Here is a 14,138-nt window from a genome sequence, read left to right on the forward strand (position 1 = left end):
TATAAATGCCACCATTCAGATTAGCAGAGGACTTGAGGTTCCAGCCCTAAAGGGGTTCACATGAGACTTTGAGGCCCGGATTCTCTCAAAAGCCAAGTCCCAGATATCTTCAGAAAATTAACAAAGACTTGATTTCTCCCCTGAAATTTAAATATGGGATTAGTTTTTCCCTCTTTGCACCTCAGCATCACATATTTAGCCTCAGACATAGAACTGTATCTATGCCAGCCATTATTTCCACTGGAATTGAAACATTTGCTCAGAGATCAGAAGCCACATCAGTGTGGCTATTGTCCCATGTTTTGCACAGAGAACTTTTCATTCTTCCTCTGATTTATCTCTCATATACCCATAGAATGGAGATCATAAGCCTTCTGAGAGAAATTATGTAGATGTGACATGTGGCAGTGACCCAGCTGCCTAATCCTGTTTTCTGCTATACTAGCTGGATTTATCATGCAGTCCAAGTAGCATTTCCTGCTATCAGTGATAGCTGATATGCTTAAAATTCATTGACTGAGCAGCAACAGCAGCACTGTTGTGGGTTCATTTGAGTGCTCTTATCAGGGCTTCACCACATTGGCCAAGTTTGCAGTTAATACCACATACTGCAGTACTCTGTAACTGACATGTGATTTATGTGTGGGAAACAGCAGTACACACCGACCAGCACCTTCCTAATGAACTTGTATCGCACTCAGATAATTCCCCAGACGTTGCTTTTGAGCCAAAGCAGGGCAGTGCCTAAACATTAACCATCAGTAATGTGTTATGTGGAGTCCTTGTTCCCTAGTAGTAGTTGCTCAGAAAACAACAGCTTTTCTAGCATAACAGGGGACTTTGTGGGTGCTGAACCAGAATGTTTACTACCAGGGTTTGGCTTCCTGAGGATGAGGCTGGGCATCACAAAGTTAGATCTGGGCAGCTGTCTTGTCAGTTGTACCCAGAGAGCTATGTGTGAGCTGATGTTCTGGAGGAGTGAGTGTTCTTTACCACAGATAATGGAGCTTGTCCCCTTGGCAAAGCATTGTGTCAGCTGTCTCTTCTTGCAGTACTGGGGCAACAATGCATCTGCTATGAGGAAGATCGGTTTGCAGTGAAATACAACAGTGAGGAAAAGCTCAGAGGTAGCCAGGGAGCTCTCCAGGCCACCTCACATTAAAATAAATGGTTGATTGCACAGTTCATGAACCAGGGCAACAAGTAGTTGATCCTGACCTCAAACATCCTCTAGGCTGTGCACCTGATAGCTTATAAAAGAAGTAGAAGTAAATAGTGAAGAATAATTGTCTTATGCCAAATTCTTCTGGCTTTTTTTTTTTTTTTACCCCAACTGGAAAAGCAGTTAGTTGAAATGTTTTGATGAATCATGAACTGGACCTTCCTCAAATCTGTCAGAAATGGCTGAAATCAGAGGACAATTCATTGCCATTAATAGTAGAGCAAATCAGGCAGCTTGTGACTCATTGTGCCTTTACGCAGTAGGAGGGAAGGATTAATGTAGGAGGAAGAGAAACCACCGCCACCAAATGCTGTTTTTGTTTTGTTACCTACAAGCTTGGCTAGAACGAATGCTGATTGTCATGACATTAGCTTCCTTCTGCCGTCAGAGCAAGAGTGTTACAAAGATGATAGGAAAAGAAATCTACTTTAATAAGGGAAAAATAATCAGAGGCAGTAATGCCTAAAGTTACAAGGTCTAAGTAATCATCATTTGCTTGATTGTTGGTTCTTACTTTAATTACTTTTAAAATTCTGATCCAGAAGTTTCATTAGCACAGGTTCAAATGCATAATACAGTCAATTTTCCATGTCAGTTTACAACAAGAAAATGAGCAGATCAGATTCCAAATCCCCTAAGGCTTGGCTTTCTCTGACAGATGCTGAAGCAATATGAAGAGGGCTTCAACACTGATTTTAGAGATGGGAACTCCTTCAAATCCTGTATAGATGGATATACCATAAAAGTCTAAACTGATTTTTAGCCACGGTACTGGTACCTGGCTCATTACATTCCTAAAGAGATGCTCTGCCTCGGAGGAAGCTTTTTGTTGTACAGACATCTTGCCTGCCTGCATACACAGGCAAATCTGCTTTACAAGTTACTTTTTATGAGCAAATGATCCCAAAGCATTCATCCTGTGTTGCTATGTGTACAAACAGGTGTGTTGCTCAGAAGTGGCTCGTTTGAGGCTGGAGGGGTGATGGTAGCTGGAATACAAGACTCTGTAAATTGTGTTCAATTTAAAAACAGGTGGCTTTGCACTGATAAGAATGGAGGATGCACTTCCTTACAGAACCTGCCAAGGTGTCAACAGCATTCATGTAGTGCTTGGGGAACTTCATTTTTGTTTTGCTCTGAACACTTGTATACAAAAAGCTGTCTGGTTCCTCATGAGAGTAAAGCTATGTTTGCTCAATACCAGTAGCTGAGATTTTACTTTCCAAAAATGATCAACAAAAATGACCAACAAAAGCACAACAGCTCCTGCCATGATATTATGGCCAGATTTTCAGAACAGCTGGGGTCCAACCTTCTGAGAGCAGTGACTGAGTCAGTCTTCAGTTAAAACACTTGACAGCAGGAAGGAAGGTGAAATAGCTTCTTTCAAGATCTTACATGGAGAAATGCATGAGTAGTAACAACCAGTCTGAAAAGCCCTGTGTCCTTCTAGACTCAGAGGGATGACATGACCTGTGAGCCCAAGGTAAAGCACAGTACTTGATGGATTCTCAACCTAGATACACTCTTGGCCACAGGGAGTTCACATTCCCTTTCTTCCTCAACTTCACAAACATCAGGAAGGATATTGAAGGATTATAGGAGCCTGGGAAAATTACTTGCTGCTTTTTAGGCAAATATCTGCTGACTGTTTCACAGCTTCTGTAGCAGCAGCAGCAGGCAGTGGAGGGGAGCATCCTACCTGGCAGAGTCCCGTGGGGATAGTTCACCTGCTTATTAAGTGTAGCCTCAACAATGAAGAGAAGCACTGCAAAGGACAGCAGACTGCCCTCTGGGTTCAAACTTAAATGCTTTTTTTTTAATCCACAGTTGGATGCAGAAGCAAGTGACCATCTCAAAGAACTCCAGGTGAAGCTGAACAATGTTTTGGATGAGCTCAGTGCAGTGTTCGGTAACAGGTCAGTACTACAAGGTCCTTGTCCATGAAGCATTCCTTTCTTTTGTCTAATCTCATTTAGTCAGGTTACAAAAGAAAAGAAACTCCTGTCAACTGCATTATATTTTTCTTTTTGTCCTAAATTTATGGGCTTTAATATACAGAGACCAGCTATAGAAGTGAGAAACATTTTTGAAGTCTTTCTCTTCTGTATTTCTCTGCTTGGAAATGTAGCTTGGAGATCTCTCAACTGTGAAATATATTTGAATTACACTGAGTGATTTTTTTTTTTTCAGTAAGTAGTTCTTGTCAGTAACAGAATTTCCTGCTCCTTTACTGCTCAAAAAGCAGTTTCCAGCTTAGCGTTTATGAAGCAACATTCTTGCTTAAACATTCTGCTCTAAATGTGTGAAACAGCTGACTGATTTCTGATTGTTAAATGAATACTGGAATAAGAAGGAAACGGGTTTAGAATCTGAGATTGACCTGTTCTAAAGCTTCTGCAAATGCTATCTAGTGTTTCAGGGAACTCTTTAAAGTATTGCCAGAGTAATCAATGGCAATTAGGTTTTATTGCAAATATGTTACCATTTACCTGAGTATAAAAATGTGCTCAGCTTTATAAGACTTTTGAGGTGAACTATAGAGCATGTCAAGTAAGTGAAATCTAAAAATACAGGACTCCTGACTGATCTTTGAAAACAGCCACTTCCCATTACAGACCCCATTCATTTAATGTTGTGCTGCATAACAGGATTAATGCAGGCATGAACTGTAGTGTAGCTTGAACATGGGCAAGGCAGAGAAAATTGTACCAACTCAGCCTCCCAGGGTTGACAGGTTTGCAATTCTTACGTCTGAAAAATCATAGTGGGATTTGTCAAGGACTGTTTGAATTTCAACACACAAAGCTACACAGGGAGATAAGTGAGGAGTCCCCATGGCCAGTAATGGATGCTACAGCAAGAAATGGAAAGACTCAAACTATAACTAAATGGAATCAGTAAAGTTCATAATTAGGCAGAGAGTGACCGAGAAATAATGATTAGGGAGGTGATTTTTTTTAATCTGAATATTGTCTCCATGGTGCCATTGCTACAAAACAATTAGGGGACAATCTTGACATATGATAATGTGATTTAAAGAGATTATCCAGTATCAGCATACATACTGGAGAGTGTTTTAGAGAGATGTGTCAGCCAGAGATCTAGCCAGTCAGATGTCTCAGGTGCTTAATTTATTCTTTAACAGACTTAAGGAAGTGAAAAGCAGAGCTGTGGTTCACTATATAAGCATGATCTCCTAAAGGATATAAACTTAGGAGATAAGGCAGATATCCACAATATTCTGTGCAGAGTCTGTAAACAGTTGCTCTTTCACGTCTGTGCACACCTGACATTGCAGATCTTAACTCTTCTTCATCTGTGTGAGATTAACTGTATTTGATGAGAAGGCAACACATGTCCAGAGGGCCTCACTACCCTTGTGCTGAGAGAGGATTTTGTCTGGATGCAGAAGCATTTTCTACTTTGAGAGGAGATAAGTCTTGGAAGGGTTTATCCTTCATGCAAGGCTAGCTGCTGTTTTGTTCTTGGAGGCTATAGGAGTGAAGGAAGGAATTCCTGGAGGAACTGGGGAGCGGCAGGCCCCTTCTGACAGCATAGGTGAAGTTGTGTTTTAGTTTGCTACTGCCAAGGGCTCCTGTTAAGCTGTACATCTACACAATATTCACTTTCAGGTGAACCTGTTGCCACAGTAACTGATCTATTATTTTTCATAAGACTGGCAACCATTTTGACTCTTATTACATTTTATCCATTAAGGCATTGTTATTTTCCATCCTTAACCTGGGGGCTTTAAAGCATCTTGAAGCAAGGTCCTGCAATTGATGAAGAGATGGGAGGACTGTGGGGTGGGATTGGCCTGTGACAGAACAGGAACTGCTAATGGCACAGGAAATTTTTTATGCTCTTTTATTTCATGTGGCTTAGGTCTCTGGTTAAGCTGACACTGCAGCCACAAATGAGTGCTGCAGGACTCTTTCTGCTAGAAATAGGGCAGGTGGGAGACAACTATGGAATTTTTCCAGTGAGAGGCAGGCTAGAATTGAGCAAGAAGGACCATGAAGCTAGAGTTGGCAGAGCAGGAAAGGTGACCAGGTGGAGAAGGAAGGTGAGAGCCATGGGACACTCATACCCAACCCACAGGTGTCCTAGTGGCTCTCATGCAGAAGTTCAGGTCGTTTATGCAGATGTAAAGATGGCTTCCAGACTTTTGTACTTCCTCTTAAATCTTTACCCTAGCTCCTAAAACTGGCTTCTCTTCCTGGTTTCAAACCTCTGTGCCATTAATGGATAGTTAAATGTCACTTGTAGTGCCTGTTGTTAGTAACTGTTCTTTTAAATGTCAAAGCATTTTCCTTTATTTGCTGAATTGATTAGTTGTCAGCTCTGCTGATCTGTTCATAATTTTTAATCACTGCATTATTTAATTTTGAATCTCCTCTTAGCAGGAAGAGGTGGAAAAGTAATTGTGCTTTAATGCCTTGTGTATCACTTAGTTACAGGCAGACTGCACTTTGCACAGCTGAGCCCCACATCCCAGTTTGACACTTGGCATGGACTGTATGGCAGTGGACTGGTTTAAGCTGATGCCTGCCTTCAGGCTCTCTCTGTTATTTTAAAGACTTAAGCTATGATGGCCATAACTGGATTTCTGCTGATGGACTCCTGGGTGCTCAGAGTGGGGTGTGCATTGTGTCTTTGCTCCATGTGACATTCCAGTATCTCTGGTCGAGAAAGCAAAGGGTACAGCAGGGTGCTTCGAGCTAGGGATAACAGCGTTTCTTGAAGTCAGGAAAGGATAATTTCTTGCTGCAAGATGAATGAACAAATATGCTTGTGTCTTGTGTTCAGAGGTGGTCAGCTGTGTGTGGGTGGTGGGCATAAGGAACTGGAGAGCATGCCCCTTGGTAACAAATACAGTCAGGAAAAGAGCAAGTCTTGTGAAAGAAAAGTGTGAAACTGAGTAAACTTGAAATTTTTTTACCTTGTATTTCTGCCACTAATTATACTGGTTTTGCCTCTCTCCTATCTTTGCAGCTTCCAGACTCGGATTGATGAGTGTGTCAAGCAAATGTCTGATATCCTCTGTCAAGTGAAAGGAACAGCAAATTCTGCTGCTAATGCCAGAAACACAGTTGCACAAGATGCAGATAATGTCCTGAGGCCACTGATGGACTTCCTGGATGGAAAGTAAGGGAGTGTTCAAATATATGCTACACATACAATTCATTGGATTGGAACAAGAATGAGGCAGAGGGGAAAATAGCTCCATTTTCTTGGATTGTTACTGAGATTTCCAAGTCTCCAAATTTTCAAGAAGAATTAATAGCTTTTCTTCTCATATCTGCTTCTCAAAAGCCATGGATGGGCTCTTCAGCCTTCATTCAATCCAGTTATGACCCAAAGCACACTCCAGTTCTTCTTTCTGCTCTGGCAGTTATAGCAATCAGCAAAACACACTGCTGATCAAGTAATGAAAAAGACTGAAATTCTAAATTTTCTAGCTGTGGGTTTTTTCCTACAGAGATTTTACTGTAGCCAATTAGCAAGCATATTGTAAACAGTGCATATGTACTTAATACATATTCTACTCAGTATCACAGTCCTGTCAAATGTCTGTTCTAGTCGTACCTGCTGCTGTTCTGACTAGCAAATAAGCTTCTGAATGATGGGATGTGAACATGGCTTTTCCAGTGCTTTAATTAACTGTTGCATTAATGCCATGCAGCATGATTCAGCTGGACAAGGACAGTTAAATGTTCAAGCCAAGTCTTGAACTGCAAAGCGAAACAGTTTTTAATCTTTGTACAAGTTGAACTTAATGCTGATGCACATCAGTTCTTCATTTAGTAAGCAATTTTCATAATAAATGCTGCAAAAGATGTGAAACTTCACAAGTTTAAAATATAGGGGGTTTGGTTGCTCTTAGTGTTGATTATCCCATCTTTCTTTTGCGTCACTGTGTTCTAAGTCACTCTCTGCAGCAGCCTTTCCATCTAGGAGCCTTCTCATTTGATAATTTTCCATGCATGCCTTCATGAATCCTGAAAAGCCATATTCCTTTGTACCATTGGGAACGTGGTATGCTACAGGCTTGCCATCCAGCTGTGGAGCTAGTAACTTTGATGATGATAATCCACGCTTGGACTGTTTTCTTCCCTCCTTTACAGAAGGAGAGTATTTATTTAATGCCTCCTGCATCCCACCCATATCAGTTCTGTCCCTGATTGGTTTTGTTCATTTACTGTCTAACCAGCTGTGGGAAGAAGGGAGGTTGGGAGAAGATGTTACACAATGGAGAAGAGTCAGCTGTCTTAGTGGTACTGGCCACAGAGTTCCTATTCACAGTGTGATCAGTAAATGCTGAAGTTTAACAAATGTTTCAAATAAGATTCTAGCTCTCCTTGGCCTTTTTGTAGCCTGTACAATAATAAAGTAAGAAAACCTAGGGAAATAAAGCTCCTTGTGTTAGAGCAGATAAACACATGGCAGGTGATGGGTGTATGCAGTCATGACAAAATATGGAGTTGCCCAAGAAATATTTTGGGGTGGTTTTAGAAGTGAAAGATTTAGCTAACTTCAGCAGCTTTCGGAAGCTGTGCAGGAATTTCTGCACAGAAGTGTTATTTTAAGTATTCATCAAAAATCATTATAGTAACCCCTTGAAGCTTAAAACCTATTATTCTATATTTACACTTTGTTTTGTATACTCTATAAACCAAATATATCTTCTTAAAGGTATTCTGTATCCTGATCTCTATGGTACCTACTCTTATTTGGATCATATATATTATTCCAAACCACCTATCGCCAACTGACACTTTCTATAATCCCAAGGTCAATAAACAGAAATTATTGAGATCAGAAATGTCAATCATCCATTTTGTGGTTTTAGTGTTTTTACTGCTAGAACTCCAAGGGTGAGCACACATTCTGCGCTTTAGAAAAGGGAAGATTTTTACCCTTAAAGCAATTGTTATGAGAAACTGCTTTGGATAAAGCACTGATTCTTCCATATGCAGCTCCTTTCTCATTGCATATTGTGCTCTTTGAACTTACTCAGTTCTTGCTCTCTCCCTGCAGCCTGACACTGTTTGCAACTGTATGTGAAAAGACAGTGTTGAAACGGGTGCTGAAAGAGCTCTGGAGGGTGGTAATGAACACCATGGAGAAGCTGATTGTGCTGCCTCCTCTTACAGACCATACGGTAAAGCATTTTATCCTTCCTGACTCATACCAGAAAGTGTTGCCATTGCCTGTGTAACTCATCCCCCTGACCTAGTGAGTCATCCATCCAGGTAAATTTGTCTGCATGTAGCCTGCCTGAGGATGGAAAACATGCCTGTAAGTTGGTAAAGAGAGCATCTCTATTTATGGTAGGGTTGCAAGATACAGAGCAGACTCTAGAGAACAACCACAATTCAAAATCTGTGATCCAAAAGGAGTTTCTGTCCAGTGTATCCGTTTGCATTGATTAGTGTTTTGCTCTCTAAGGAGAGCTGTCTGTATATGTGGGAATTACGGAGCTGTTAGGCTTCATGTCCTTAGGTCATGACCTGTAGCCACTTTTGCCCTATCATCTATTAGCCAGAATGTCTCTCTATATAGATGTGGTTGATTTGAGCTTGATTTTTAATCAACTGTCCCCTGTTTTACCCCCCGCAGAAGGCTTTAACACCAGCATTGGCTGGCAGGATTTCGCTGTGATGCTGGGGAGTTGGAATCAAGTCCAGATAGTTTTTCTTCAAAGGCAGTCTTTTGTATAATTGTTCAGCTGTGTGGACATGCTGGATGAATGTGTGTTGTGAATGTAGTGATTATTTTAACAATGGAACATTAACTCTTCCCCAGTTCTGAGAAACCAGAGAAACTGATTAAATGACAGTCATGCATGCCTGGCTGCTCTGGGGGATGGCACTCGGTTGGAGGAGTGTAAATTTTGGGCTGTAACTTCATTATTTACAGATGATCCAGAACTTCTTTTCGTCTTGCTATCAGGGAGAACTTGCGGCCTGTAGCCCAGTTATGCAGTCTTACTTTTTTCCCAGTGGTGGGTAGAACAAGAGTTGTTTTCACTATTCAGCAGTTCCCTCACATATCTGGACTGGGATTCTTGGGTGGCAGTGTCCAGGGAAGTAATGCAAACTTGCCTCTTGCTATAGGTGTTTCTTGCTCTGAGAGGGAAGGCCCTTGTCTCTGTCCTTGATGATGATGATTTTAAATAAAACTGTTGGGATGAAGTGCACTGTCATACCTACAACCATGAAATTAGCATGAGGTGTAATTTGCTAAAGACTGCTTTCTCTGAGCTCAGATTTGGAGTAATCATTTCTACTTGCCTTTATGATTTGTAAAGAAGAAAAAGAAAATAAAATTAGGAAGGTGAAATTTCTTTGTCTTGGTTGGACTGCTTTTAAAAAAGAGTCTTTGGGGGCAGGTGCTAAAATCATTATGTAGGAGCAGCATTAACATGACCCATTTGGAACAGAATCAGTGAGATCAAGGGCCTCAGAGAGAACTAGGGAGGAGCTGTTTGAGCTTTATACTTGCTAGTTTTGGATTTCAAAGGCAGAGTAGGAGAGTGATTCAGTACTTGTATCATGAAGGAGGCAATAACTGTGGTCAGCCAGTTCTTCCAACCTGCGGGATATTGCTATAAGCCACTTAAAGTTTTTTTCATAGTTTCTTGTTACCATCATTTCAGTTTCAAATGGAGAAGCAAATTGAAGCATATACTCTCTTGTCTGAGATAACACAAAATGCTCATAGCTGGATTTCTTGGTGTCTAATTAGTTGTATGGTAGCAAGGAGGCTGAACTAGTCTAAACTGGAAATGAGTTGCTCTTCCAGAAGGACAGTTATGAACAATGAAATGATTAAAATAAAATAGCCTTGTCTGCAGTCCTTGAGCAGGGAACTGGTCGTGAGGCTGGATGAGCTTCAAGGATGAAGAGCTGCTTCCACTGTTCTCTGGGGCATAGCCATTTATTCTGTCACCACCAGATTTTCATCATTCAGTGAAGGCTAGCAGGTCAAGGCAAGACAAAATTTGGGGCTACCGGCATGAGCAGAAGCAGTACTTTCTCTTTGCTATTTTACTTCTGTTACAAGCCTTTCTTATCTAATTTGACTTGCCTTTTTTTTTCTTTTTTTCTTTTTTTTTCTCTTTTTTTTTTTCTTTTGAAAGCACATCAGACACAAATAGCCTCGGGCACCATAACACACTTTCTTCCCAGCCCTCAGCAACAGAAACCCCTAGTGGTGCTTCTCTCCGTTTGAAAGACCACTGACAGGGATTTCCGTCCTAAAACTCATGTGCAGCCTTTGAAAAGTAGGAGATATTAATGGCAGAAAAGAATCTCTTTTGTGGAATATTTTCTTTCTGCAAAACTGCTGGAGGTGCAGAAGTCTTTTTGAGGGAGGTCATGGAAAGCATACTCAGATAGAAGGTTCCCGTCACCCTGCAGTTTGCCTCACCTGTCGCTTGCGTGACCCTGCCACTGCACAGTGCTTAAATACCTCTCTCCAGACTTAAAAATTACACTTAAATTAGCTTCTGGAAGATTCTGCGGTGTGGTGCTCAGGTGAGAAAGTGTTAGCACTGTAAGGGATCCAATGGGGACAGGGCAGTTTTACAACCTCCCACTCTGACGACCTGATCTGTGGCTCCTTCATGACTTTCAGATGGGCGACTTCTCTGAGCATTCTCTGCCTGTGGCTTTTGAGATTAGCAGCAATATGATCCCAGTAACTCGCCAAGTAATTCACACCTTACTAAATTTAAGATCCAGCATGTAATTAAACACCTTCTCTTGGTTGAGTGGATATACACTCTGGGAATCTGTGTTTTGGGGTTCAGTGCACAACACCTGGTGATATTAACAGAATAGTTACATTTCTTTCTCAACTGCTTACAATGCAACTGTAAGTCATCAGTGACTAGTCTGGTGAGAGAAGAAGTGCTTAGTTTACACCCAGGTGATTTCTCTGGAGCCTCTCCTTTATTTATTTCACACAGTACCCTGCAGCCATTCACATGAGGCTCTGTTTGTGCTTGCTCCTGCTGTGCTTTTTTTCTACTTGTCAGACTTCTCTTCACTAAATGAGAACATCTTCCAGGATAAGAACTAAATTTTCTTTGAGCTGAGGACAGAATTTGCATTTGACTTCCAGACTGCCTGTTTTTCAGGCTCTTCTGCCTGAGCCACTCCAGAGCCACTCTGTGGTGGAGGAGAGTGTGGCTTTAAGAGGTTTTCTGAAACCTTTCTGAACTTCTGTTAGTTTAAATGAATCCTCTCCCTTGTGCTAGCTTGGAGCAGAAAAGTTGAAGGATGCCTCTGTGATGAAGACAGAAAGCTTTCTTAGCCTTGAATAAAATTATGGTCTGTGAACTGCATATGTGCCTAGTTCTCTGTACTGGCACGTAATTATTTTCCTCTTTTCATTCCCACTTTTAAGCCTATTTTGTCAATTGTTGTGGTTTAATACACCACAACAACTAAAAAATAGTTTTATCGTAATGTGTGCTAAGAGACATTGCCAGATACAATAGAGTTTTTAAAATTAACGTAAATGCTGTTAAATTATGAGATCTCATTGTTTTTGAACATAGGAATTACAAAAATATGGGAAATAAATGTACAATATGAGATAAAACTTCCTTTCAGTGTTACGTTTCAGAAAAATAAGCATCACATATAATATGGTTTCCATAAAAGGACTGGAATCCAAAAAACTTGCAGTAGGTTTTTGTTTCCTAACTTTATCAGCTGAGCAGTAGGACAGTTAAGCTTTAAGGGTTTGAGTCACTTGGAGTATAAATCAGTGCTGTTCTGTTGGCTTTCAACAATTAGACTTGAGTCAGCTGATGATCCTTCTCTGCATGCTTTCACTGAAGGGACAAAAAAGCATCAGACCATTAACAAGGAATTTAAAGTCTCTTTGTTGTGGACTATAGGTGTGTTTCTTGTTTCTGAAGAGTTTAGGAAAGTACAACTATCATCATGGAAGAGCGAGGAAAACCAGCATGAAGGCCCATTCCCTTTCCAGCGGTGTTTGCTGCAGAGCTAGGCATGATTCATGATGAGGATTTAATTTGTCCTCATACTCTATCCTTGACATTTTAATCAATTCCATTGTGGGTAGCTTTTCTCAAAGCTACCTGATAATTTAAGTTCAGTTGTTCTCACTCTCTGGCACAACTGGAATAAGTGCTGTCTGTAGAGCTTTGTGGTATGTTTTCCACGCATAAATAACTTCTCTGAGGAATATGGCATCTTGTTTACAAGAATGCCATTTGGAAGAGGTAGGAGCTGTCCAGATTTTCATTAGATGTTACCAGCACTGATGACAAACTCTGTGTAACAGCAAAATAATTTCTCCTTGCAGACGCATTGACAGAGATTGTCACTGATTGACAAGGATTTTCTTAACGTGCAAGAGCTGGGAGTTATCTGAGCAGCTTTGTTCCTTGAAGCATATCCAGTCACTAGTTATTGCTCAGTGTTACTGACCTTCCCTCCTCCTTAGAAGCCTGAGGCAGGAAGACTACGTGCCTGAGCTGGTTAATGTTATTGTTCAGATGTATATAAAAAAGTGTCCAGAGAATGCTGAAAATACTGAATTAAGAAAGGTTGATGTTACTGTGTTTGGAGACATGTTCAAAATTCCTTTTTCAAAATTCCAGATACAAAAATGTTCTGGTTTTTGTTTCCTGCTTGGTCAATGGACCCAAAAACTTTAAATTTAAATACCCCATAAGTAAACAGAATTTCATGGCAAATCATACAGAACAGCAGGCACATTCTGTTGGGTAGCAGAGGCTGGTGAAACCCTGTATTCTGGTCAGTTATTTGGCATGGCCCATAGTGAAATCTCTCTGTTGCTGCTGGTGTGCAGTCATGTTCAATCCTCCTTGCTGGAAATACATTGAAATTCTTGCTGTTTCAGATTAGAGAGCTGTACTCTTCAACACTACCCATTGGATCCTGACAGCAAGACAAGCTCTCCTCATTTCAGGAGCTTTCCTTTGTAGATTCATTGTGCTTGCCTGCACTTTCCCCTTCACCCCTGCCAGAAGTTGTGAATTTAATCATTTATCAAGAGCTTCTGTTTAGCTAGAAAATCAATAAAGTTCATTCTGTGTCGGTTTGTATTCAACAAACATAAAAGCCCGAGGAACAGTGAGGGTTAGCTTCTGGTTACAAGTAGACCAAATCAAGAGGTGATCTGTGGTTTCAGGTCACAGAGTGTTTCAGCTTGAAGAAATTTCCAAAGCTGGAAAAACAAAAGAAAAGGGCTTTCCTCACCTTAAAAAATTCAGATCTGGGCTGCTGCTGTAATGGGCAGAGGGTGTCCAGTTGCCCTAGAGCAAGTCTCAGGTTTTCCAGTGTTACATCTATAAGCTGCCTGTTTTTCTTCTGCTACCCCAGGCAACAAAGACTTTTTGCTGAGAGAAAGCTTTTAGAGGGGCTGATCTTCATTTTAATCCTTAAAAAAAAAAAAAAAAATCAGCAGTGATTTTTGCAGTAGTAGCCAGTTCCCAGGGCCTTTTCTGCAAATCTCTATGTGGGATGGTTCCTGTTCCACAGAGTACTGACCTAAAGAACAATGAACACATACCAGGGAAAGCAGCAAAGGAAAGCCAAGTGACATTGGCGGAGCAAAGGGCAGTATAATAATTCTGGGTTTACATCTTGCTTCATTACAGTTTGAGCTATTTTGGGGTGGGGTGTGGTCAAGGCTGTTGTGGTTAAGTGGGAGGCTTAAGGACTTTTAAGACAAGAAAGTATAGTAATGGAGAGGGAAGGAGAATTGGATTTACTGGAGACATTTTGTTTGTGAAACCAACAGTCTTCATACAACATGCCCCATCCCAGGTTAGATGGGGCTCTGAGCAACCTGACCTAGTTGAAACACATTTTATAGGTTAACATTTATCTTCCAAATGCCTAAA

The 14,138-nt window shown here is 40.9% G+C and overlaps 1 protein-coding gene across 9 annotated transcripts in view; it reads left to right on the forward strand.

Annotated features, from left to right (window-relative positions):
• Positions 1-14,138, forward strand: part of UNC13B (unc-13 homolog B) — a 208,803-nt gene that overhangs the window by 178,276 nt on the left and 16,389 nt on the right. For all 9 annotated transcript variants that reach the window (XM_068176605.1, XM_068176607.1, XM_068176606.1 and 6 more), the window contains 3 exons: positions 3,053-3,141; positions 6,221-6,373; positions 8,267-8,390. In XM_068176605.1, coding sequence (XP_068032706.1) covers positions 3,053-3,141; positions 6,221-6,373; positions 8,267-8,390 — 366 coding nt within the window. The remainder of the gene's footprint in view (positions 1-3,052; positions 3,142-6,220; positions 6,374-8,266; positions 8,391-14,138) is intronic.

The sequence above is a fragment of the Anomalospiza imberbis genome, chromosome Z, assembly GCF_031753505.1.
Source record: "Anomalospiza imberbis isolate Cuckoo-Finch-1a 21T00152 chromosome Z, ASM3175350v1, whole genome shotgun sequence".
NCBI lineage: Eukaryota > Metazoa > Chordata > Aves > Passeriformes > Viduidae > Anomalospiza > Anomalospiza imberbis.